This window comes from Corvus brachyrhynchos, unplaced genomic scaffold, assembly GCF_000691975.1.
Source record: "Corvus brachyrhynchos isolate BGI_N302 unplaced genomic scaffold, ASM69197v1 scaffold136, whole genome shotgun sequence".
NCBI lineage: Eukaryota > Metazoa > Chordata > Aves > Passeriformes > Corvidae > Corvus > Corvus brachyrhynchos.
Window position 1 is genome coordinate 5,015,563 of NW_008239080.1, and position 27,301 is coordinate 5,042,863.

The 27,301-nt window shown below is 38.1% G+C and overlaps 1 protein-coding gene across 17 annotated transcripts in view; it reads left to right on the forward strand.

Annotated features, from left to right (window-relative positions):
- KHDRBS2 (KH RNA binding domain containing, signal transduction associated 2) overlaps window positions 1-27,301 on the forward strand; it is a 299,809-nt gene that overhangs the window by 100,115 nt on the left and 172,393 nt on the right. For all 17 annotated transcript variants that reach the window (XR_001863635.1, XR_001863645.1, XR_001863632.1 and 14 more), the window contains exon 4: window positions 10,703-10,849. Coding sequence is in view for 1 of the 17 variants with exons in the window: in XM_008637626.2 (XP_008635848.1) it covers window positions 10,703-10,849 (147 nt within the window). In the remaining 16 variants the exon portion in view is untranslated. The remainder of the gene's footprint in view (window positions 1-10,702; window positions 10,850-27,301) is intronic.

Sequence of the window (27,301 nt, forward strand, 5' to 3'; positions counted from 1 at the left end):
AAAACTTGCCTAATAGAGAATACCCTATTAACTGATATTGAACAAATTCTTATTGACATTGATTGAACAATTGATATTGAACAAACACTGAGCAAATTCCTTCTGTAGATCTGAATGTAATGCTTTCAAGATCTTTCTCCTGAAATAACTTTATCTGGAGTCTGTGCACACAGAAAGAGGTGGTTTTTATCACTGGAGAATTTTTATTACTCTTCAACTCATTTTCTGGATCACTTATGAATAGTTTAACAGAACACGTTCCCAAATGGTTCTTGTGGGATTCATCTAGCAACTTCTCTAAAATGAACACCTATTTCCTGACTTCCATAATGTGTAACTTGATGAGCTCTCCAACTGCTACCTCATTAAGGAAAAGGGCAGCAGCGCCCTTGTGTATTCAATAGGAGTGTATTGGGAACACCTGTCTTACTTAGTGAATCCCAGGGAAGCTTAAGCGTGAAAGAATTATCAGATCTCCTTCACCCTCATGTGGTGCTGCTGCCCAGACACTTCAGTCTGAGGAGTATTACTGTGGACAATTCTGGCATCTGTAGATTTCAGGGATAGGAAGCAACTGAACAGGAAATTAGGTGGCCACGATTCGGTGTTTAGGATCCAAATCATGCCTAAATCCTGGGTGTTTGAGTTCTTTTGCAGCTATAAGCTAAGTGAGTAGGTTACACAGCTAGATTGGGAAAGGCTTGAAGGTCTCTTTATGTTGGCACCTACAGTAGCAATTAGGCTTTGAAGTAATACCTACATGCACCAGTGGATCTGTTCTCTAGGCCTTTATTGGGGAAGTATCCTTCATCAAGTGAGTGGTTAAGCAGGTGTTTACTTTCAAGTGTTTACTTGGAGCCTTCATCATGAAATTGGGTTTAAATATGAATAAATTAATTACTGAAGACAAGTTTCAGGCTTTTTTATAGTCAAAGCTAAGTGCACACATTAGACCTCTTCTGATGGATTGTTTCAAAATACAAGGTTTTGTTCTTCTTTTGCATAAAATAGCTTACACATGGATTTTTCCCTCCAGAATTTTCTCCATGGTAGAAATATTCTTTCTACTATTTCCTTCAAGTGACCAAAACCAAGGTCTTTTAAGTACTTGACTACTCTACAACTGGAATTTATTTATATTTCAGTTCAACAGTGTGTAGCAAAACAGTTCATTCAGAGCCTGGAGAACTGCAAAACATTTCTTTTCATACAAGTCCCTATTCTTAAAAACAGAATATCCCTTGCAAATCTTGTGATACAAGTGATATTTATTCTTTGGAGGAAAAAAAAAAAGTGTTCTTGTAGGACTAATATAATCATAATGAAACTTAATGACAGAGAAGGAACAAAAAGGTGATACAGATATTTAATTTAAATTTTCCTGTTTTTACATTTTACATAACCATTACTGGTTTTTATTAAACACAGTTTTTGAGAACACTATATACATAACAGATACAAAGATTAATATTTCCTGAATAATAAGAATTGTTGATAAATAAATTATTGTCAGTTTACGGAATTCATAGCATAAATACAGTTAACCTTCTTTGCAAGATGACTGTTAATTTGTCATCAGCTAGCTTGTTGCATTACCGAAAACATTAGTAGAGTTTTCTAGTGTCTATAACATTTGTATCACTTTAAGGTGACTGTTCATGTTCTCTCTCAAAAAAAAAAAGGGATTAAAATTTATAAAACTGTTGGCTCCAAACATAATGAGATAGAGCTAGATTGCTGTAAGAGAACCAGTAAAATGATTTCTGGAAAGTAAAAAGGACAGCAGAGGAAAAGAAAGTACATTTTCCTCCAACCAGTGTAAATGAAGTCATATCTGCTTTCCTCAAATGATGTTTCTCTTCTGCCCAAGGCTTGTTGCTTTATTTTTGACACAGTAAGCTCTTAAAGCTCTTACAAAGTCATCAGCCTTTATTATATCTCTCTACTCTTCATTTTTTCAAATCACTAAATAACTGTATTTATCTGTTTGAATGTGGTGATTTGGCATTGGCTGTCAGTAGCCTGGGTGTAGTTGAGCAAAGCCCTATATCATAGTGAGGAGCCCTTCCTAAAGGGATGTTGAGGTTTGGGTATACAGTCTGTGCTCATTAGTTTTGATCCTTTTGTGCAGAGACTCATCTTCAGCTGTAGCTGTAGCCATCACAGTTTACACTGTGGCAGAGCCCAAGCGATTGTTTATACCCTGCAATCGGCACATGTATAATCTAGCATTGGTGGAACTAAGAAGTGCATTGAAAGCAGAAGGCCTCATCCAGCTATATATTTAGGTTTAAAATTAGACAGATGTAGCTGAAAAAAAAAATCTCTGTATCCCAAGAGTGCTTTTCAGAACTGGCCATCAAAGGAATTTAGTTCCTCATGTTGTATTTCCGCTGCCACTGGTAGCCCTGTGTTCCAGTAAATATGGTGTTGTCATCACCTGTTGCAGGTTGCAGGCTTTGTGCTAAAACTGTAGCACAGGGCTGGGACCTGCCAGCCATCCTCTGGACTGCTCAGGGTCTGCCCCCAGCTCCCTTTGAGCTTGCTGACTTCTAGGAGCCCTTGTCTAATGGCTGAATAATTCTTGCCTGTGCTGCTTTACCTTTTACCTAGGTTTGTACTATATCTGTAATTAACGGTAGCGATAATGAGTCATCATTCTGTGTGGAGTGTGCCGCTATGGCCCTAGAATAAAACTGTAGCACAGGGGAGTACAGGGTTGTGATGGAAGTGGAGGCATTGAAAGCAAAGGCATGGGATGATAAGGAAGGCTCCAGGATTGTAAGTGGGGACTGGTCACCAAGGTCAGTTGCAAGTCATTAAAGGGACACAACATTGGGTCTGGGTAAAATCATGAGTAACAAAGAGAGCAAAGGAAACATACACAGCAGTTGTAAAACTTACCTTATTTAATGAATTTGGATGGCAAATTGAATTGCTAAATGATGGAGAAATAACAATGTATATAGCATGTTTACCATCCTAAAAATAACCCCTTGTGCTTCCTGGAGAGAGGAGGAAGAAATTATTGCCATCGGTATTATGTGTCTGTAGTGTGTTGACTTCGTCTGGATGCCAGGCACCAACCAAAGCCTCTCTATCACTCCCCTCCACAATTGCACGGGGGAGAGAAAATATAACAAAGGATTCATGGGTTGAGGTAAGGACAGAGAGAGATCTCATCAGATACTGTGAGGGCAAAACAGGCTAGAATTAGAGATATTAATTGTTACTAACAAAACCAGAGCAGGATAATGAGAAGCAAAGTAAGACCTTAAAACTACCTTTCTCCCCACTTCTCCCTCCTTCCCAGCTCTACCTCCTCTCCCACTGGGGCGCAGGGAGACAGGAAATGGGGGTTACAGTCCCCTCAGTTCACCACAGGTTGTTTCTGCCGCTGCTCAGGGAGAAGAGTCCTTCCCCTGATCCAGTGTGGGGTCCCTCCCACAGGAGACAGTCCTCCATGAATTTTTCCAACATCAGTCAATCCCACAGGCAACTGCATAATGCTGTGATGTGGGTTACTGTTCTGGGGGATGCAGTGTTTCAAGGACAGGCTGCTCCACCATGGGTACCCCACAGAGAAACAAGTCCTGCCATGAAACCTGCTCCAGCATGGGCTCCTCTCTCCACAGGTCCCTGCCGGCAGCCTGCTCCAGCATGGGCCTCCCATTGGGTTACAGCGTCCTCTCAGGCATCCACCTGCTCCAGCATGGGTCTCCTCCATGGGCTGCAGGTGGATCTCTGCATCCCCTGGTCCTCCATGGGCTGCAGGGGCACAGCTGCCTCACCATGGGCTGCACCATGGGCTGCAGGGGAATCTCAGCTCTGACACCTGGAGCACCTCCTGCCCATCCTTCTGCACTGACCTTGGTGTCTGCAGAGCTGTTCCTCTCATATGTTCTCACTCTGCTCTTCTCTGGCTGCAATTACATCTGAGCAATAACTTTTTCCTTCTTCTCCTTAAATATGTTACCACAGAGGTGTTAGCACCATTTCTGACTGACCCAACCTTGGCCAGCGCCACATCCATCTTGGAGCCATCTGGGATTGGCTCTGCGAGACACTGAGGAACTTTCTGGCAGCTTCTCACAGAATCCAGCCCTGTACCCTCCCCACTACCAAAACCTGGCCATGCAAACCCAATGCAATGTCTTGCACCAAAGAACTCAGGGTACTGCAGCTCTCATCAGTGTTGTCCTCTCCCAACTGAAGCCATTAACCTTAGGATCCCCGGGGCAGTGGAAGGTGAGCGTAACACCAGGCAAAGAATCAGAAACTAGAAAGTTTATGTGTCATTTTTGCCTGCATGGAATTTGAGCTGCAATCATTAGTATGGAACTAGACTTCTCTAATAAATCTTTGATTAAGGGAAAAAAAAAAAGAAAAAGACTTCTTTTATGTTTTTGCCCATAGTAAAAGTGTAACATCTTGTTTGGAGCTCAGGCAACCTACACTGTAACTTGGTTGCAACAAATTGCTAATTAGCCTCTCATAAATAAAAGCATGACATTTTCTACCCTCATTAATTAAGGCAAAGTCTTCTTCCTGAATCTGAAGGCATCTGAATTGAAGTGATCCCGAGCTGTGATAGTAAGTTTTAAGATGAACATAATCCTAGGAAGCATTTTTAGGTATGGTAATCATGCATTTCTTGAGGGTCTTTGATTTCCTACATAAGCTTTGCAAACTTGAAATTCATTGATTGTATTCAATGAACATCTTTGGCTTGGTTAATTCTAGGAGCAATTGTCTAATGCCCAGGTGGTTCTTATCTATGCTGTTTTTAGCTTCTGCTTAGGTTTGTACAAGTGTAGAAACATTCATAGGTCTGTGAACTCTATTGCTGCTCTTAGTTTACTGGCAGGGAATTTAAGCATAGATCACTAGTTGTTGGTCACAGTGGTCACCGTCTGTTGCCTCAGTTTTGGCAAATAACACTTTAGTGTGTTGAGCTTTCCTAAACTTCCCCCCCACCCCCCAAGAATTTCTATGTTTTTTTCATTTAACCTTTATGTCAGGTGTTAGTGGTCTTTCAGTAGTGGTTGTCTCATCATCACATTCTTCTGCTGATTAGTCTTTTTTTTCCTTTTCACTGCTCTAAACAAAAAGATGATCTAGGTATGGTTTAGTACCTCTTAGCCATTAAGTTTTTATTGTATTTCATTATGAAAATCATCAGGAAATAAAGCACTGAAGGACCTGTTTGCCCAAGACAGTACTGAGTGTACACAATTCTCTGCTCCGTTTTACCAAAGGAACAATGAAAATTTTAATAATGAATCAAGTATAGAAAAATAATTGTTTTCACCTGTATCTCCAGTAATTTCCTCTGATGTAGACAATGTTCTTTCTAATGCCTACGTTTCATAGTGGGGTCTCTGTGGCTGACTGCAGATGTTGTACACCCACTCTCTTTGCACTACTTTGTGAGCTCTCCTCACGCATTCACCACCTCCACCTTCTTTATTCTTCTTCCTGGAGTGAGAATAACTGGTTTAAAAACAAGAGTCAAGGAACAGCTAAGGTCTTCTAGCTTCATTCTGTACTCTGCTGAATCCCTTTCCAGTGCCTTATCCGTTATCGAATTGTTACTCTTTTTTTTTTTTTTGTCTGTTGTTTCTCCACTGATGGGACCTTGGACCTGAAAGTTTTTAACTCCAAACCCAGTATCACCAAGAAATTAATTCACTGTTACTTTTACTACAATCGGTGTGGCAGACAACATTTTGATATTTTTCATTTATGTCCAGATTAAAAATTAATAGGTTTGCATTTGTCAAACTGCATGCTCATTATTTTTCTTCTGTAGCATTGCCCATTGATCTTATGAATAATGCCTGTGTAGCAGCAGCCCTGTTATTATCATCTTTGTCTAGTCTCTGCACTATGCTTTTCTTTGTAAATTCTTACAAGATATGAAATCCATTGCAATTCGCATATTGTTCCTCAAGCACCCATTGTTTCTTTTCGTAGCTGTGTTTGTTTCATTATGGGAAGTTCTTTGTATTGTATTGATGAAATTTATCTCTGAAATCTACACAGTTCCTACTGCAAGTTTATTTTCTATTATTCTTTGATACCCTGTTATTTCAGTGTTAGGAGGACACTTTTTATTCACCAGTCTGGACTGATAACTTGGTTTTCTGTGCAAACTCCATTTCTTTCAACTTTATTCTGGTATTTTTATTGAAGCGCTTTGGCCAGGCTTACAGACAGAAAGCAGTTCTCTGTTAACACACACCCTTTTAAAATGTTAAGACTCCTTTCACATCCAGAGATAATTAATCCTTTTTCTTGGCCTTTACGTTCCTATCACTCCCATACTTCACTTTTACAGCGGTCAGTACTCCTAATATTTCTGCTATAGAGTTTTATAAGTCATTTTCCCTGCTTTGGTCAACTGGAATTTATAAACACAGTAGGTGTTTCAAAACACCTGTTATCCTTATGAGGGAGTGGGTTATAGAGCCATGCATCACAATGAGGGTGGACGGACTTCAGCGCTGTGTAACAGACACTCTAAGGCAGCAAATGAAGGAATGAAGGAAGCCTGAAGCACTTAGGATGAGGGGAACTGGCTTCTGTCCCTCTTGAGAGATGAAGGGAATTGACATGCAGAGCAGAGTGGAAGAGGATCAGGATGAGGGGCAGTTGCCTCTGGAGAGTGATGTGTGTTTCCTCTGCTGTGTTCAACCCACACTGAAGTAAAACATTGTCACCATGAACTAAATAAGAACCATACTATGAACCTGAGAGGCCATAATAAGAGATTGCCATCACTGATCCAGAAGCCCTGGGAATCTATTCCGTTCCTTTTATAAAGCAGAACTGATCAGGTCCCAGGTTTGTTGTTTTTCTACCCTAGGATCCAGTGCCTGAGACTTAACTTCATTTTGATTCAGAGAATCCATCAGGCTTTCGATGCACATCACCTTCCACTGTGATTCATTTCATGTATACATGAGTAAGCTTAAGCAGTTATTTCCGTGCTTGGGTGTGAGAGAACAACTTGGCTGCTGGGTGGCCACTGGCCAAGGCTGTGCAAGCTCAACAGGGTCTTAAAAACTGCTGGACATGATGTAAGGAATCGTAGAACGTAAAAAGCCGTGAGAATCTACCGAAAGTTACAGCCCGCACCATGGGGAATAGCTGAACCTCAGAGGTGATTAAGGCAGAGTTATATGAGAAACAGCCAAAGTCCACAGGTGATCGCACTGGTGCATTAGAGGCCACTAGGGCCCTGCAAGGCCATTCACACCCAGATAGCCTTGTAAAAAACACCATATCAAACAGATTTATGATGATCTCACCTATTCTGCCTTAATGTACCAGGTGCTGGAAAGTCTCATAATCCATTTCAGTCCTTACCAGTGCTACATGAGGTGTTTATTCGTTAGTGTTTTTGTTTGACTCAGAAGCACAGTTAAGAAGAGAGCCTCCTGATCATTCCCAATTCCCATTATTTAAAGTGAGCAGAACTCACAGGGTTTTAACTGGACTCCTCTCCTAAAAAACTGTATCAAAGTTGGGCTCCCGAAAGGCTCTCTGGCTTCTAAAGGGAACTCAGTTATTGCAACCAGACTATGACTAGCAGGAGGCAAAACCCACTGCTGTGCTACACAAGGGGCAGTACTGTCATCCTAAATAGAAGTAGCATGGATATTGGGTCCACAGCACTGACCATTTTGCTGTGCAGTTGGGATGTGTTGCTTGCTAATGAAGATTTGCACAGGTGTTGTCCATCTTCATGTGCTCCTGGGAGAGTGTGTTCATCTGTACTGCACTTGGGAAGCTGTATTAGCTGCCAGTAGGTATCACCTGCTGTACCAACGAGTGTCTCCCCAACAGTGTGAGTCACGTCTGTTGTTTGCTTGGTAGATGCCTGATACCTGACACACGATTAAATGAAAGACTACATTCAGTCCCCAAATACTCACTCATATTCACTGGCTTTGGGAAGCAGAGCTTGGTACAGTGCTCACATGATCTGTGAGTTCTTACTCATCCGTAGTTTTCCTTAATTAAGTTTCTCTGTATCCACACACACATATGCAATAAAAGGAGCATTATTGTGACATTTTACCCTATTATGGGAAGAGATACTGTGTGAAAATTCAGTCTTTAACCCCATGTGTTCCACAAGAAGAAACCTCCTTACGTATTCTCAGAAAGAAATGTGTAGGATCTCGCAGCCTCATCCTGCAGTTTCTAACAGCTGTAGAAATAAGTGCCAAGTAGTGACAGAGAGCATGTGCTGCATCAAAGAGGCAGGTTATCAAATGATGTGTTTTAAGAAATCCTGAGTTTGTTCAGGAAATAAAAGAGAAACATAATTACCATTGTTACCACCGAAGAAGCATATTCCTAACTTTCTGTATGACAGGTATGCATTATAAAATCATGTTACTGATGTCTTAGCTGTACAAAATCCTCCTCAAAATAATGAGCCAAATATTACTCTTTTGTTTTTTTCTACATCTGAACACAAAGGTCCAATTTCTGAGTGTATTGGTAGTCTTTTCCTGAGAGATAACTTTTGGGGCTTTCTGGCGTTTTTTTTTTTCCCTCCGAATCTTAAAAAAGCAACAGGAAAGAAACTTCCAGCAATCACTAGGATGTAACTTTATAGTTATTAAGACTTAATTCTACTGAAATACTCCATACCACATTTTTCCAGAAGCAGTAATCAGATGTGTGATTTTTTTTCCAGAAAACGGAAAGGTACTGTAACATCTCACGATGGGCTTTTATATTATGCTATGGTTCTTATGATTTCAATGAGATTTCAGTGATAAGCTAAAATGCCAAAGAGAATTTAAAAATAAAAATACTGTGACAATTATGTCTTCTGTTAATTTTTTAGTTTTGGTTGAAAACAATTATGTCAATTTTCAAATTAAATAATAGTTCACATTTATTGAGTTATGATTTTATTATAATCTGTGAAATGTTGACTTAGCATGGAGCCAGATCTTGGGTTCTGGAGATAAAGGATGTAGCCTTTGTGTATTCTCTGGGGCTGGATCTTCTAACATAGATAAAAAGAACTGTATACTTAATGTTAGGAGCATAGCATTGTGCAAATGTTTTTGGTAGCAAACATTGGTGTAAATTGGTCAAGGCTAAAATAAGTGAAGTTAATGCAAAATTAAATAAACTAAATCAGTAAGAATTGTAATCTGTTTTTACAATTTTTATATCTTAGCTAAATGTTCATAAACTGTTTAGTATATACTAAAAAGCTATAACCTCTTTACCATTTTCAAGACAATTAGTTTGCTTCTTTTTCTGTGATAATGTTTTCTGTATACATATATTCTTCTAAATTACATTTATCAAAATATTTTTGAAGACTGAGAGTTCAACTCATCATTTCTTTAGCATTACTTATGGCTATCTTGTGTAGTAATGGCATAGATTTTTCATTACATTGTCATAGCCAGTGCCATTAACATGATCACTATTTTATGCCTTTGATTTTTATGGGGCAGTAACTACTATGAATGTATTTTGCAATTTACATTTGTTATCTCAAAGCTTTGTGTAAGGAAGCAGATTGACATTTCAGAACATTACTCTAACGTGAAGTAGGATTATTAGGCTTATTGTATAGCTAGGAAATTTGGACCCAAAGGTGGTTGAGCTGTATCTAGGTGAGGTGATTCACCATCTGAGCTGGTGTACACTGCATTGCATAGGTACCCTGTATTGGGACTGGGACTGAAACTCAGACATCACTGAGTTTGGAGAGCAGCTCAGGGTCCCTCAGCATGACAAGTGCATGGATCTGTCAGAGCAAGTTCAGAGGAGGGCCATGGAGATGATCAATGCTAGAGCCCTTCTGCTATGAAGAGAATTTGGGTTGCTCAGCCTGGAAAAGAGAAGGCTCAGGGTAAATTTATGGCACCTTCCAAGTACAAAAAGAGGGCAAGAAAGCCAAAGAGGGACTTTGTCAAAAGGCACGTAGTGAGGGGACAAGGAGTAGTGGCTTTAAACTGAATGAGAGTAGGTTTTAGGTTAAACATTAGGAAAAGGTTCTTTGCTATGGATGTAGTGAGACACTGGAGCGGTTTTACCACAGAAGTTGTGGATGCCCCATCCCTGGGAGTGTTTAAGGCCAGGCTGGATGGGGCCCCGAGCAACCTGAGCTAGTGGAAGATGTCTCTGTTCATGGCAGGGGCAGTGGAACTGGATAGTCTAGGTCCCTTCACACCCAAACCATCCTGTGATTCTGTGTCTCAGATAAAAGTCCTAGGGCATATTTTTCTTTGGTGACACTAAAATGTACAGGCTGCAGATACTCATCGAAGAACCTAAAGACTTTACTAAACAACAGTGTTCCAAAATGCTTAAATGTATCTTTATTTTATGGGGTTTTTTTAAGAGCTAAGATTCAGACAGATGAATGCAGCTTTTCCATTATGGATTTATTATGTCAGTACTTCCTTCTGGAGCATTTAGCATTTTTTCACTGTGCTGATTAAAATCTGTTTTAGATGATAATTATGCTGGGTTTATTAATCAAACACTCAAAATTGATTTTTAAATCTTTAGGTGGCTTGAACTAGACTTTTATTTCTCAAAGGATTTAAAAGTCTGCTTATAGTTTGTCCTTCTGTCATGTTATCTGTGGGTGCTAAATCACTGCAAAATTAGTAGATTTTCAGTTCTAAAAAACAAATCCACCCTTTCTTCATAGGAGGAAGAACTAAGGAAAAGTGGAGAAGCCAAATACGCGCACTTGAGTGATGAGCTCCACGTATTAATTGAAGTGTTTGCTCCACCTGGGGAGGCGTATTCTCGTATGAGTCATGCCTTGGAAGAAATAAAAAAATTCCTGGTTCCTGTAAGTCACTTGTAACATTCTTCTGTGACAGGTTATGGTTTTGTTGCATTGAGTTTGTTCCTTCTTTAGACTAATGAAAAACCCCTTCAACCTGTTCTGTTGAACTTTCATCTTTCATTCTTTTGTCCCAGGGAGATGCCAAACAGGCCATTAAGTGTCACAGGTGATGCCCTGATGTATTTTCTAGGTATTTTATTATTTCCATTTGTCAATGTTTTTTGCTTTCCTTTCTTGGTTTCTGGCAGAACTGGTAGATTACTTTTGTCTTTTGATTGCAGACATTAGTCATTTATATGAGAGTACACTTTCAAGATTTTTGAATATTTAAATCTGTGAAGACATTTTAATACATATAACAATTTATCTAAATATCCTGCTAATGAAGTTAATGAATTTCTTGTGGAGGAAACAGCATGAGCAAAACATTCCTAAGAAATTTCTGTTCAGCTTATGACTCAGACCACAGTTTAGTAATCTTCCATCAGCTAGGAGAGTGCAGAAACATACTCTAAAGCTGTGAACTTTTTCAATTTGATTTTTACTAAATATATCACTTTCTGAAATACTTACTTTCATGTCTATTGATTTTCTTCAAATTCTCTGAAATTTGTTTTTTCCACATTTATACATTTATTCCATGCTATTTTCATACCTAAATTTGTCTTAGAATTGAAGCATATGCATACTAAATATTAAGTAAAGTAGTACTAGAATTACCTGAGTTGTTTTCTGAGGTCTGTCCTGAGAGTTCTTAATGCTCTAAGAATGTTCAGAACTTAAAAAGAATATGATGAGAGCTTGTTTCTATTTTTGATTTTAAAAATTAGTGTGGTAACTGTTCAGGTCTCTTGATAATAATGGACGGATTCAACAAGTGCCTTTTTGTTATGAGTAATATGAAGCCAAGATAAGAGATACTCAGGTGAGGCATATGAATAATTTCACGGCAGAATTTCAATGCTTTTTTGGTGTGGGATTCTTGGTTGGGGGAAAAGGAGAATATGTTACAAGCAAAATAGTGAAGTAGACTATTTAAATGTTCAAATTTTTAAGAGCAAATAAACTTTTTTTTTTGTAAGAACACAAACTAAGCAACTTAAGATTGTTAAAAATAAACATCTGGGTATTTCTTTTAAATAAAAAAGTTAATTGGCATTAAGTGAGTGCCCAGAAATGAGCCACATTTTAAACCAGTTAAATCTTAAATCTGTCTTTCTGATTCTTCCTTCTCATCTCCTTATGACATTTCCAGTTTAGGAACACTGGTGATAAAATATCATTTAAAATTCTTTGAAATAACTGTGAGACAAGAACGCATTTTCTTTTTCATGATTTCTGACTTTATGATGAACATATAATAATTGGGAAAAATTAGGTCAATATTGTAATGCTGGCAGCATATCATGGAAAATGACATTTTGGCTGCAAGCTAATGGTGAAGATCTGCCAAGCCATTACACTGGAACAAAATTTATCATTAAGTAACAGGTTCCTGAAAAGTCTGGAGTGTTGCAACTTAAAGTGATAACAGGGCCAATTATAAAATTTGCCAGTCTTTATCCTTTGGATAACCATATTTGCAGTTGTTCATGACTTTCCTAAACTTCAGCTTGTTTCTGTAAGAGTTTCCTGTTTAAAGTTATCTTCTTATGTCCTTTTCATTCTGGAAGAGAGCTCCTGCATTCTAGCATGGTGCAATGATGATGGCACCTGGATTTTTAACATCCATCATGTATTCTGTTCAGCCTGGGTGAATAAGGGAGAGGGACCAGTGTGTTTTGGGAGTAGGATTAAAATTTTTTGTAAATATTCAGCATCTGTGCAAGCATATATTTTGTGTGACACATTATTTATTTGTAAGAATGATATGCATTTTCCAGCACAAGTATAATAGCTACACTGGAGGAAATATAAAGCCAGGTTCTCTATTAGGAGATTTTGAACTTGGTTGACAGTGGCAGTAATAGACCCCATCATAGAAGGCCACTGAATTTGTCAGGCATGATTTGCCCTTAGTGAAGCCGAGTTAGCTGTCACCATTCACCTCCTCCTTTTACATGTGTATTTGCAAAGCTTCCAGGAGGCTTTGTTCCATGATCTTTCTGACCTGAGGTGAGGCTGAAAGAGCTGTGGTTTCCTGTGTCTTCCTTATTTCTCTTTTTGAAAGTGGGGGTTACTTTTCACCTTTTCCAGTCAGTGGGAGCTTCAGCGGACTGACATGACTTCTCAAATACAATGGGTAGTGGCTTAGCCAGTTCCTCAGCCAGTTCCCTCAGAATGAGCAGATGTATGTCATCAGGTCCCATGGACTTGTGCACCTTCAGGTTCCTTAGATGTTCTCGAATCTGATCCTCTCCTGTAGTGGGCAATTCTTCATTCCCCCAGTGCCCACCTGTGCCTCCTGCGACCTGGGTGGTGTGGCTGGAGCACCTGTCCATGAAGGAAGAAGTCGTTGATTACTTCAGCCTTCTCCATGTCCTGGGTAGCCAGGTCTCCCGTTCTGCTCTGGAGAGGACCCCCATTTTCCCTAGTCTTCCCTTTATCACTGATGTACTTTTCCTGTTGCCCTTGACATCCCTGGCAAATTTTAATTCTGTCAGGGCTTTAGCTTTCCTAACCTGATCCCTGGCTGCTTGGGCAATTTCTGTATTCCTCCCAGGCTACCTGTACTTGAATCTACCCTCTGTTGGCTTCCTTTTTGAGTTTGTCCAGGAGCTCCTTGTTCATCCATATAAGCTTCCTGTCATTTTTGCCTGACTTCCTCTTCATTATGATGAAGCTCACTCCTGAGCTTGGCAGAGGTGATCCTTGGACATTCATCAGTTTTTTTGTGCCCCTCTTCCCTCTAGGGAATCATAATCACTCCGAACAAGTAACAATTGTACTTTATGACTTGTTTGTTAGTAGTTAGTTGTTAGTCCTCTGCTTCATTTCAGATTTACAAAGCAGTTATTAACTGACTCGTTGCAACATGTTTCAAGGGTTTTGCCCTCAAGAAAATTGCACTAGATGATCTCCTTTTTGTTCCCTATTTGCAGCATCTCTTGAATTTGTTTTATGATGTTCTGTTGTTTATAAGACCTAATTTATTGCAGCAATGAATATTGGGATTGCATGACAGGGATAAAACAGTAGAATATAACAGTTTTATTTATACCAAATCAAGTGTGTAATAAACTATTCAAATGAGTTTTCACATTGCTTATGAATTTTGTGAAGATTTCATGAAATATTGCCCTCAGAAATTATACTCATCATGTCAGTGAAACGGAATAATGTTTTTATACCTTATCCAGAAGTTTTAATGGGACTGAATTTTAAGATAAATGCTCAGAAATCATAATAGAAAAGTAGATAAATGTAGAACAGGACTGAGAAAAAAAAATTGAACATTTACTAAATGAAGCAAAGTTTTCATGAACAACTACTTTTGATTTAAATGTGATTACTTCATTTTTACCTTCAACCTTCAACCCAATAATAAGTATCCATATTTTGCTAGTGAAAATTTTACCTCCAAGCCAGGGTTAGAAACCCCTTTTGGCATTGTCTGTCCCAAAAGTTAACACATTTCAAAGCTGCAGCTTGGTCTCAGGTGGTGCGCTGGGCTCCCTCCAGCAGGCTTTTCGGTGCATGACTGAACCCCAGTGTCTGCAGCCCTTGGTAGCTGACACACTCCCAAAGCCAAGCTGCTTCGTTTGTGTCTGTGGCTTCCATTTTGCAAATGGCTTGAGGTCTGTGTGGGTGCTGTCAGCGGGACGTTGTTAACTGGTTGATTTTTTAACTGTCTTCACTAGTTCTTTGGTGGGTTTTATGCAAAATTAAGGCTTTGTGGGGTGTCATATCCAATTACTAGCTAGAAACTGCTCCGTTTTTATTTGATGTTTACTCAGTATGAAAATTGGAATATAATTGAAATATGACAGATCAAAAGACCCATGATTAAGTAAATAGGATTAATCTTAGAGTTTTGAAACACAACTGCCTGCTCCAATGTTTTTCTGTCAACACAGTAAAAACAAAAACCAGAATGTGCTCCCCAAGTCAAGGTTTTGCATTAACAATCACATTTGGAACTGATGCTAACAAAATGGAAATTATCCAGTATTAGCTATGTGGAAAGTACAAACCATAGGGATGCCTAGGAGGAGGATGTGTTTTGCAGATTTGCCTTTGTGGCCAACACAGATTTGATAAAACCCATAAGTATCTGACAGCCAGGTACTTCTGATCCTAAACTGCCAGGGACCTAGGTCTAGGTGAGGAACCTAAGGCTGATGTTAGATCTCAGTGCCTCAAAATGGGATGCAGGGTCAACAAACTAGAAGGGGAGACTGGGGAATAGGGGGAGGGGAGGAGAGCCTAGAAGCTTTTCAAGCTTTAAAATCTGCTGGTTTTTAAAGGTTCTTAGCTATTAAATGCAGTTAAATTTTTTCACTGTTAATGATCAATGAAACTCTACATCAGTTGTGTTAGATAGAATTAGATAATTTTGATGTACATCCAAACATACAAATATATTTTCTGAACAAGCTCTTAATTTCCATGTAATAAGAAGCTGTACTGTCTTAAGGAGTTCTGTGCTTTCTAACACATGCAGAATCATTTTCTGATTCACATTTTTATCCCTTTAAGCAAAGCATTTTTATTTGACATGGTTTGCATCCCTTGGGAGAATGAGGGAAGCAGATACTGATCATTTATTTTACGTATGAGTGCTCTGTAATAGGGAGCTATTATGTAGAGGGCAGATTGTAGCTGCGGTGACATGACCACTTTAAAAAGATCGTTTACAACTGTGTGGTCAGATGATCAGAAATGGAACCAATTATTACTTTAAAAGCTGCTGTCCAACATATTTGCATACATTATTCTGGCCACTTGTATCTGCTTTAAAATGAGGCATATTGGCACCACTCAAGGGCTGGGAATAAACACATGGTCATGTAATGCAGTCCAGTTGATGGATGATCCCTGGTGATCATCTGCCTGTACAGTTTTCTGAGGGTGTTTATCAGATCAGATCAGATCAGATTCTGTTATTAGAAATCACTGTGGTGAGGCAGCAGGTGAATGCAGGGTTTAATGCTGTTTTTAATTCAGGCTGCAGTGTCTTCCAGACTTCCTTGTAGGTGCCTAAATACCTTACTGACTGTTTAACTTCAATCCTTTATCTCACCTTGCTCCATACTATTGATTAAAATAATTTTCTTACCAATCATTTAAGAATATTATGTGTTCTCACTCATCCAGCTAATTAAAGATGAAATATTACTAAGGAAGAAGAGCCTTTCAGTGAAATAAAAATTTACTAATTTCACACTGGAAGTTATTTATACCAGAACTATTTATGAAAAAATTGAGGTCTATGGGAAATTGAAAACAACTTTTGAGACCAGTTTGTTTCAGTGGGAACAATTAAAACATCTTAAAGTAGGGTTTAGTCGCTTGAAGGTCTTTCTCCGTCTAATATTGCAAAAGAAATTCTTTTACTTCAAACATACATTTACAGTATGTATAGGAACTCATATATGGTAGAGAGCAGAGTTACAGATAATCTGTGTACATACAGCACACAGTAACAATTCTGTCAGTTTTAGCTATATGAGATTTGTTTTGCACATTTTTTATTAGCCATCTGAATTTCTTTTGTGGTAGAGTATAATGTGAAATCTCTATTTACATACCATTTCATACTCCATGGTTTTGTAATCTTATGTTTGTTTCTAAATAAGCTATAGTGTGGGTGAGGGGATGCCAGTCTTTTTTTCGTCTTTCAAAGAACTTCAACAGGCAAAATATTTCCCTAAATATGACACTGAGCAGCAGCACAGCTGCATCTCTAAAATACATCTTTTATGCCTGTCAAAGTGAATAATTTACACTTGCACATTCTGCAAAAATCCTTGCAGTAATAAATAATTAGTACAGTAATTATTTTAAAACTCTGCTAAGGAAAAATTTTAGCAGCTGTTTTAGTTGTTCTGGGTTCTGTTTCTCCCAGTGTGCAACATCTCTGGCAATTTCACACACAAGTTTTGATAATCAAGGAAATAAAATTCAGTGATTCTGTCAAGGCCTAAAATGTCATAGCACTTTACCTCTTCACAGCTTTTTTTCCTAAACATTGCTTAACAAATCAAATTATTATGAATGCATTCAAACATCAGTGTACTCAAGAAAGTCATCACAACTTGTGCGCTGTGGTTCTTGACTTTTCATAGATGCTGAAGTTTTTCCTAATAACGATACTGGCTGATTTTGAGCAGCACTTGTGTTGTTTAAATCCCTTATTTTAAGCTTGATGAAAATAATTCTAAATCTTTCCCTCAAATTGAACACTTGGGGGTGGAGATGTACACTAAAAATGTTCAAATTTTTCAAGTGAAAATTAAATTCCATTATTTTTCAACTGACTGAATTTTTTTATTTAGTTATTGATACACAGTATCGAGTACTGGTTCTTTCTGCTGTAAAGCTATAAAATGGATTATTATTTTGGTGCAGGTGATAAAATTCATGCAGAAAAATTTGAATCCCACAGTATTGCTTCTGGTTTTTTCATTGCTGGTCTGTAATATGTAGCAAGAAGTTTGCTGTGGTATTGCACATTAGACTGTTCACCTTAGTGAGACCACCAGACCTCCTGCACATGTGGCATTTCATTTAAGAGCTCTGCTTGTGAGTACAAATTTGGTCAGTCAACTCAACAATAAAGGTTAGTTGGTTGACCCAGTGAAGAGGCTGCAGCTTTAGGGTTTGAAAATAAAATTCCATGTGGTTCTGTATAAAAGTAGGCACAGAAAGTGTATTTAAAATAATTGGTTTCCATTCAAAGAATTACTTTGTAATCATGATGAAAAAAATGTGCAAGATGTTGTTACATGTTCCTATCACATATATTAGTAACTTTTTTTTCCTCCCAGACATCAATATGAGGGAAGAAAAGGATAATGTCTGGTTAAAAAAATAAGACTGAAAGCAAGGAGATAAGTGGTACTTATTTTGGCTCTTTCAACGAATTGGTTATTGGCTTAATCAGGTTACTTTAACTTGCAGGTTACTTTTCTCTCTTTCACATATACCAGCAAAATGACAATTGGATTTTTAAGGTTGAATCCATTTGTGAAGATACACTTAAATAAAAAAGATATTTTCATGCTGTGATTCACATTGAAAACCATACTGCAGATCCTACAGTGTGTTGGGGTTTGTTTTTATTTTCTTTATTTATTTTTAAAATAGTTTTCCTTTTTAAAGGGAGAAAGCAGGTTTTGGTGTTATTAGTAAACCTTATATATATATTTTTTTTTAATGTAGCAAAAGTTAGTGTAGTCAATTCTGAGGATGCTGAGTTATGATCACTTAGGAAAGCATGAAAGAAAAAGCAAAAATGCAGAGTAATCTTACCTCAGTTGTGTTCTTTCAGCTTCCAGCAAAGATTCAATCTTTTCAAGGCTGCATCCAAGACCATCTTGCCTTATACCCTGTGGTAACTTTTACTTCTCTTCCCTGAGTTGTCAAAGGCTTTTTTTGAACCTTAGTTAAGCTTTTGGCCTCAGAAAAACTTAAGATTACAGTGTTTGACAGTTCAATTATGCACTGAGTGTAAAAACAAAAATAAAACCCCAAATTCCACTTCCTCTTGTTTGTTTTAGAGCAGTTTCATATGAGTTAGTAAGTGTCCTCATCTTCATGCATGATTAAAAGCAGAGGATAGTTTCACACCCATCCTCACTCTTACATTGCTCTGGATTTGTTTCTTTTCTAGCCCCTAACTTTTATTGTACAGAAGCAGAGGTAGCTCTGGTTTTCCATGACATACTTCTGACTATGTTTCTCTCTCTTCCTTAGCTTGCCTCTTTCATTTTTCTGTTGGGATGGGATGGCCAGGATGGCATACAGTAGCTCATCTTGGTAGTCAAGAAGCAGTCCAGTAATGGAATGGATCTTCTGTTGTTTTGTAGTTTAGTGTCAGGGCTTTTTCTAGTGCTATTTACCATTCTTCCTGCTACCACTGATTTGATGTTTTTGAACGGCATTTGTAAAAAATCCAGGGCATCTTTGTTGAATGGTAATAGCTAATTAAGACCTATTTATTTTCAGTATTTTGATGTTTATCATTACTTCGGTTTAATTATTTTCATTGCATTACTTTGCATTTATCATCCCTCAGTTTTTCTGCCAGTTTTATTTCTAGTAATAGAGTATAATGAGACCTTTCAGCAATTCTCTGCAATAACCTTTAGATTTTATTGCTTTGAATAATTTAATTGAAATACTATCACTTCACTATTCAAAATTTGTAATAAAATTTATAGATATGGTGAGCAGACCAGATTTTTTATTCACTCAATAAACTCTTCGCCTCAGAAAAGAGAAAATTATAATTAACAGTCCAACTATTTCTAATATTCTTTCTCCTGTAACCAAGAGACAATTATTAATCAACAAAGTGCTCTGTTTTAGCGTTTGACAACTTTTGGTGTGGCTGATGAGAGTTTTGATCTCCATGGATGGAGATGTTTGAAAATGGATGTCTCATTTGCTCTGTACCAAGCCATATGATATAAATTTGTTTAGAAATAATCTGCATGAAGGATAAAAATACATTCATCCACAAAGTGTCCTTCTCCAAGACAATAAGAGTTGCCTGTATACATTCATGTATACAGGCATGTACAGTGCAAACATGAGGGTTTAGTAAGTAAAGAATATATATTTGTATATAGTCTTGATGTTTCGAAAGGTTTTAAGTCTCCTAATGGCAAGGAATACTATGACAAAACTTCATCGGCATGAGAGATTTTTGAAAGAAAAAATAAATTTAAATATCAAGTTGAAAAGGAAAGATTGGCAGCTGACTATGAAAACAGCTTTTGACATTAAAAACCCCCAGCTTTCGTTTAATATGGTTTTGGTTCAACCTCAGTGATGAAGGGATGGCAAAAACTTATGAACAATGACTATGTAAAAATCAGGAAAGACGCAAAAGACAGATTAATGGCAATCAAGTTTATAAAATAAAAATTCCATATTTATTTGCATAGTTGTGAAGGAAATATTTGTTAGCAATGCAGGGATAATACAAATGAGTTCAGGGAACATAGTAGAAATAAAAGGAATCCTAAAAATATACAGACTTCAATCTGGAGATGGTAGCATTATCAATCCCTGGAGATGGTAACATTATCAGTCATTAATGATGCAGAAAAATCAGGATGTTTCCATAAATATCGGTTGTGTAGCTGGAAAAATAAAGTGTGGTATACTTGTATTTTACCAAAATGATGCAATACTTTTGCAGTTACTAGTATAGTAATGTTAGTTTTAGGAAAAAAATCAGGAATGTAGAGAAGAGTCACAGTGCACTGGTCTAAGAGCACCAGCACTACTTTCTAATGGCTGATTTCTCATCCTTTGTGTTTCATGTTTGGATTTTGGTTGTTCAGGTAGGGGGAGTGTTCTCAGTCTGAAGCTTTTATGTATACCAGACAGTCACCACTTTGTTCTTCGGTGGGTTTTTTTGGCTCACCTTATGTGGGCATTTGCTCTTCAGTAAGGGCACGTACAGTATCTTCCTCACGGTGTAGATGAGCATTTCCATGAAACTGGGAAGGACTGACTGTTCTAGGACTACAGGACATCTGTCAGATACAGCTGGGGTTGACCAGTGAGTCAAAAGTTGATTAATTGTGTTGGAATGATAAGCAGTGGAATAAAAATGTGGCCAGTGAAAGAAAAAGTTGCAGTAGCAGCCTGACTGTGTGGTGATTGTGCCACGACCAGCCTGGCAGGAGTCCCTCACTGAATAGCAGGAAAAGATTGCAGAATTAAAAAAATAGAGAAAATAATCTAAGCACTACTTTGATATTCTTATGTCATGATGAAAAATTAGTCAACAAATCCCAGTTCAACCCCTGTTCAGTGAGAGTTTGTTGATAAAACTGTGTTAGTGACATGAAATTCCGTTAAACATCTATCCACATGTATGATGTGACAGGGGTGAAACCTTCTTAATAAGAACATTTCTCTTAATATATGTCTGTAGCAATTTTCTTAAGGAGTTGATGTGTGAAACTTCTTTGTCTGCCAAACCTGCTTTGTGTAGCAAATTTTGAAGATGGAGATTTGCATCTTGATAGTAGATGATTTCATTCCAACAAAGCAGGTTCTTTTGGGCAAGACCTACACAGGTGGTGCAATACTTAGACCCTGTAGCAAAACCTGTAGCCATTTAACAGATGAAGAGACTTCCTGCGTGAGATTGGTGTCTCAAAGTACGTTACCAGCCATCAGCCCACTTACACCAGCAGAAAAAAATGCTGATAATTAGGATGCATCTTATAAGCTGCCTGCCTTCTAAGTTTACACACTTCACATTGGAAACATCAAGGTGAGAGACAAAACCTTCAGATAAACTAAGTGTGAAACTGGAAAAGGCTTTTAGTAGGAGAGGAGGCATTCCAGAGCTGCCCGTATGTCATTAACTGCAAAGGGAAACTGTTTGTGACTTGGATTAAAACAGAAGGAAATTCTCATAGGTAAATTAGCCCTTTTTTTTAGAAAGAAAGTCTATACAAAGCATAATCTTTCTGAAGACTCATATGATGACTAGAGATTAGTGATACAGTTTCATCAGGACTGACTGAGGGTATTATGCAGAAAGAGTGAGGCAGTCCCAAGGCTGTGAATGGGACTCAGTTGGGAATGATGGCCCAGAATATCACTAGCTAGTAGAGACAGGAGCTCCTTCAGAGAGGAAGGCTGAGGATAGATGCAGGAGTCAATAAAGGTATGCTTAAGAAGAAATAACTCACGTTGCATATTTAAATTACTTGAGTACAATTACTACCTACCTCTTAGCTTGTGTTTTCTCTCAGCTGTTTGAAAACTCTTTGATGCACGCAGTTTCTTTTTTCACTTCTTACTTACTAAACATGGAAAGACATTTGAACTCTCTGCTTTTGACATGCTAGAACAAGGTTTGTGTCTGTTGAACACCAACTCAACTGCTGCATTATTTCCATGTTGGTGTAACTTGTGAATGACCCGGTGAGTAACAACTCAGTTGCATCACTTTTGAAAATTTTTAGAGCCAGATTGGAGGAAGTGAGAAATTCTTGAAGGCATACAAGCTCAGAAGGATCTGTGGCTATTTCTGATTAAGGTACATGTTCAATGGGTCTGTTTATAATGGATACTTACCACGGAGTTAAGCCTGAGCAGGTCAGTACAAGAAGGAACTGAAAACAATGGAAAAGTCCTTTTTTTTCAGAATTTTCCTTTTGATTGTTGATTTACTTCTATGTTGGGAATTATTAAAGGATCAGGGACATGGATCATTCATAGAATTATGGGATCAATAAAAGAACTGTAGCAAGAGCCTGCAAGCAGAAGGCCTGTGTGTGAGAAAAACTCTCCGTGAGAAAAATCTCTGTGAGAACCAAGCTGACAACAAGAAGGGAGTTTGAAAAGGTACAGCTGTGGAGATAAGACCCTGAGGGAGGAGGGTGAACTCTGAATTCTTCTAATCATAACTGTAGAAGCTTGCCAATGTAAGTCCAATTATGTAGAAGTAGAAATGTGCTTTGATAAGCTTTAAGCCACTTAGGAGTTAACAAGCTGGTATACTATATAAGTGCCTTTGGATTGCTAATAAACGGAGTTTTGCGCTTATCAACCATATTGGCTGGTCTGCAAGTAACTCCCCCCACCGGAGCTGGGCCTCTCTTCTTTTTACAATTCCAACACTTCTATAAACTCCGTTAAAATGCAGAAATAAGACACTGAATGGTAGTTAAAGCTGGACTCTAAGATTCTGATAAAACACAATGAGTAGACGTATACTGTCGAAGAGCTGTCAGTGGAACAGCTGTCAGAAAAACACAGACAAAAGGTGAAGTTTTTCCAACCAATACGGGCTTCAAAAAGTCATGGAGAGCTTTGCAGAGAATAAAAAAAGTCACTTTTAGAGTAACATTTGATAGCCATTTGTTGTTTTCATTATTTGCTTTACATCATTATTACTTTGAGGAAGTGAACAAACAACACCTTGTTCTAAAGACATATTCCTGAGTTGTTTTAATCTAGTCATGAGTCCCAAGCCTGTAGAAATTCCTTAGGTGCCAAATACACATGGGCCACTGAGCTAAAACAGACGGAGAAAAGCAACCAAGAGCTGTAAAATAACTGTAGTTACAGCGGGTTTGGGAAACCAGAGCTATTATCTCAGAAGGGCTAAGAAAATTCCCTCAGTGTCAGAAAGGGGAATTGCATGTGTAACATCATGGTAAATCACAAGATAAACAACTGTTATCTCTGCCCAGTCATTACCCTTAAACTGATCAGTTTAAAATCTGTGAAAGAAACCAATGCTAAATTAAACAAAGATTTTGCTCTGATTTGGATTGAGATTTCTTTTTGGCCTATAAACACATCAGAAAGAGAGATTGTGCCTTGGCTATTGGCTGGTCTACACGTGTATTGTGCTTTGAAAAGCACTTAATAGATTAATGTGAGTCTGTAAAATGAGCTGCATCCGGAGTAGGAGTTTGCATACCAGACTGAAGGCAGATGCAGTTAAAGGCAAAGGTGATACAAAGCTCTGAAAAAATATTTGGGCAGTGGGAATCTTTGCAGTTTCCTTGACTACCACATATTGTCTATTACAGTGGGTGATTCATGTTACACAACGGGATGAGTCCCTGATATGCTATTGCATATCTGAACAAGAATGTGGTTTTTCCATCTCCATCTGTCTCCCAAACAGTGTGAATATGTTGCAGTATATTTAAAGAGATCTTTAATTTTGTTAATCAGTCTTCACTCAGAGCTCAACTTTTTGCATGGTCAGAAATCATACTTTCTGCTGGATTGCAAAAGCCTGGTTTTTTTTTAGTGCAATCATGTATTGCAAGATCACTTAAGAATAATTTCTTCTCTGTCACATTTCAAACTAACAGCTGAGTCATATCCTAAGTATTAAAATGGGATACAAACAAAATCTGAATGTATCTCATTTTCTGCCAAAGCCTAGTCTGTTTTTATTTAAATTACTGTAGTTGAAGGCTATTTATATGGTATATCAATTAAATCTCAACCTGTACTTCAGCTCTTTAATCTGTTCTGAGCTAGAAGTGATTTTATGTAGTTTAAGGCCAGCAGGAACAGAGAATCTACTTGATTTTGTGTATATTATTATCTATTATTATATATGTATTGAATTTCATATAATGATACATATCTCTGTATGTACTAGGAAGTATGTTGCTATAATACAGTGTGGTCTATTATTCCATAATGTTGGTCTGTTAGATTCCACATCAAAAAAAATACATGTACACCCTTCTTAGTGTCATTTTTATATTGTTTTTTTTCTTTTTCTGAAAGAGGCATTTAACCTAAATATTGTATTGCCCAGTGCCACTTTTTTTAATGTCTTTGGCATTTGGGTTATGAGGGTAGCTTGTAGGATGCTCTTCAACAGCAATTACAACCTTGCCCCTTTTAGCAACAGTACAGTTTTGTTCCAGTTAAATATTATGATATCTAGCAGATATCCCCAAGACAAAGTCAGTCCCATTGCACATATTTTTCTTCCTAGGTAGTAAGAGCAGAAGGAATATTTTGTTTTCTTGCACAGATGGAGTGGTCTGTAACACATGCACACCAATACTCCAACCTTTGCTTGAATAAAGCTCTAACTCCTGTTATCCAAGAACCTGATTCTACTCCTGTGAACATTGTCCTTGCAGTAAATTACCATCTTCCTATCTCCTTTAGCCCCCATGAGATAGTGCTTATAAGAAGGATCTTTTCTGCCCTGTGTTTTGGACGCCTTTACATACTGTGTGCCAGTTGCTAGATCCTACCAGTGAATTCTCTCTTAGATCCTCTAAGCTGGTGTTTCACACATCTGTAGATGAAACCATATGTAAAGGAGAAAAGAATGGAGAAAATAAAAATACCAAATGGGAAAGTTAAAGAAAACCAAGGAGAATAAATAATGAAAATTAAATTAATTTAAATGAATTAACAAAAACTTATGAATAGCAGTGGAAAGATACTATCCGTGGTTGCAGCATCTATGAGAAATTTAGATGCCTTGAATTTTTCCTGAAATTTACATTTTCAGGAAAAGCAGCTTTTAAATGAAGAGCACTGTAAATGTTTCTATTATTTTAGTTATGAAAAAATAATTCAAAAGTGTATGAGAAAACAATAATTTTTATATTGTTTATTTTTATATTTTTCATTTTAAATGTGATGGAAGCATTTTCTAGAAGGACATATGCACTAACTGGTAAATGCCGTGTAAAAATTACACACTGCCATTAATATATTGATGTGCATGTTTTTTTATTTCAAAGAGAAATTACGATTAATTATTACAGCATGCTCACACTTTTGATAAAATATTAATAGATTTAATTTTGCAGAGATTGACAGGCCAGCTAGGGCTTGATTTCCCACTTGAATTTTTGCTCAGTGCTATTAAAAAGAACTATGTAAAATGTCACAATACGTGCAGAGATACTGTAAGGACCAGCATAACAATGTCATCTTTTCATGCATGTTGGTTGAGAAATAACTGTCCCTGGCTGTAAAATTAAAAAAAAAAAAAAATTAAACAAAAGCACACAGTAGTTGCCATATTTTCTTAAAGTCAGGGCTATTGGGAGAGGGTTAGAACTGCAGGGATGGTAAAGAGTCAGGAATAAGCACAGTTGGCAGAAAAGATCCAAATGTAGTAGAAAATATCAGATGACTCAGAGAAAAAGACACTAAATTATATTTTTTATTTCTTTCCATAGATATCAATATTAAATGGTTTTGGAGAACAAGAGATGAACTCTCTTGTGAGTTAGTGTGCCTGACTTTATCAGGCTCTGGGACTGCCTCAGCTGGGACTCCTCCTCCTGGGAATGACAGTTTGATTACGGTCTTTTCAGAACTTCACTGATCATCTTTGTTCTGTTTTTGTATATATTTATTCTTACCCAGATGTTGCAGTGGGGATCCTGCAACACGCATATATCAAACCAGGAGTCCCGTGGAAAGGAAATATATATGGACAGACAGATTCTTGATAGCTGTTTCAGAGAGATGTTTATTTCTCCAGCCGCATGGCCGGAGCTCTGCCGAGGAACTGTTCCAGTCACGGGACCAAGGGTCCTTCTGCCCGCGCAGGGGAACACAAACCAACCAATGGGAACGAGGCTGAGCAGGGGCAGGGAAACCCCGTGTCTGTGCCCTCAGGGCCCCTCTCCCAGGGCTACACGGCGGGGGAGGGACCCCAACATTGGTTCACCATAAATTTAAATTTCTTAGCAACCCCAATATTGGGTCACTCTGGTAATTTCTGGCCACTTTTTCCCAGGCTTCTAGATCTATAATAGAAAAGGGGATTTTAACTAATATAGGAATCCCTTCATGATTTACTGCTTCCCTTAAAGGTGCTTGTATGTTTCTTTTAATTTGCCCCCGGGTCCTTAATGTTATAGGACCCTGTGGGGAGGGTGATTCATCCTCTTCGCTGTCGCTGCTCGGTAAAGGTGGGTAGAGGTTAGTTGTTCTTGATTTCCCAGAGGGAGATGAACTAGAGTGTGGAGCGGGGTTTGGGGATGGAGATGATGGTAACTCTGATTCTGTATCATTTGCTACCCCTCCCCCATCTCCCTTTTTAGGGGGTGACTTAAGTAGATCTGCCACTTCTTGTTCTTGGGCTTCTACCTGATATACCTTGTCAGGATGGGTACATCTCTGGTTTATTGAACATGCACCGCAACATCGCTTAGGTTTTTCATTATTAACTTTGTTATCCTTTTCAAAAGCCAATACTAAGGGATCAGAGGGTGGTCTGACCCAAACTCTTTTTGTCACTCAGGTTGATTTTGAAGAGTGAAAAATAATTCAGCATAAACAGTCTCTGGCCATTTTTGCTCACGGCTAAGAAAAAGCATTAGTTGCAGTAATGTTTCATAATCCAGTGTACCAAAAGGCGGCCACTTCATACCCCCTTCCAGTTTATAAAACGGCCACCATTGGGTGCATAACTTAATAAGCTCCCTCTTGGTCTCTGCACCACTATGATTCACCATCTTTTTCCAGTGTGTCAAAACACATCCCAGAGGGATACTTTTAGGAACCTCTTTGCTTTTGTTTGCCACCATTTTTAAAGTTCACCAAAAAGCTTGTTTCACAACACACTCACGCACTCCACCACTCAAAAAACCCCGCTCCTTTTCATTCAAATCTAAAAAAAATTCACACAGCACATAAAACTCACTCCACACATTCAAATGCTTGAAACAATTCACTCAAAGCACTTCTACCAACAATTTTAAACTTCTAAAACCCACCACAAGCCTTTCGCAACCCCGAGCAAAACTTTTGCTGGGGTTGCGCAAGGCTCCGCTCAAATCTGGCAAGCTAGCGAGTTCCAGCTTG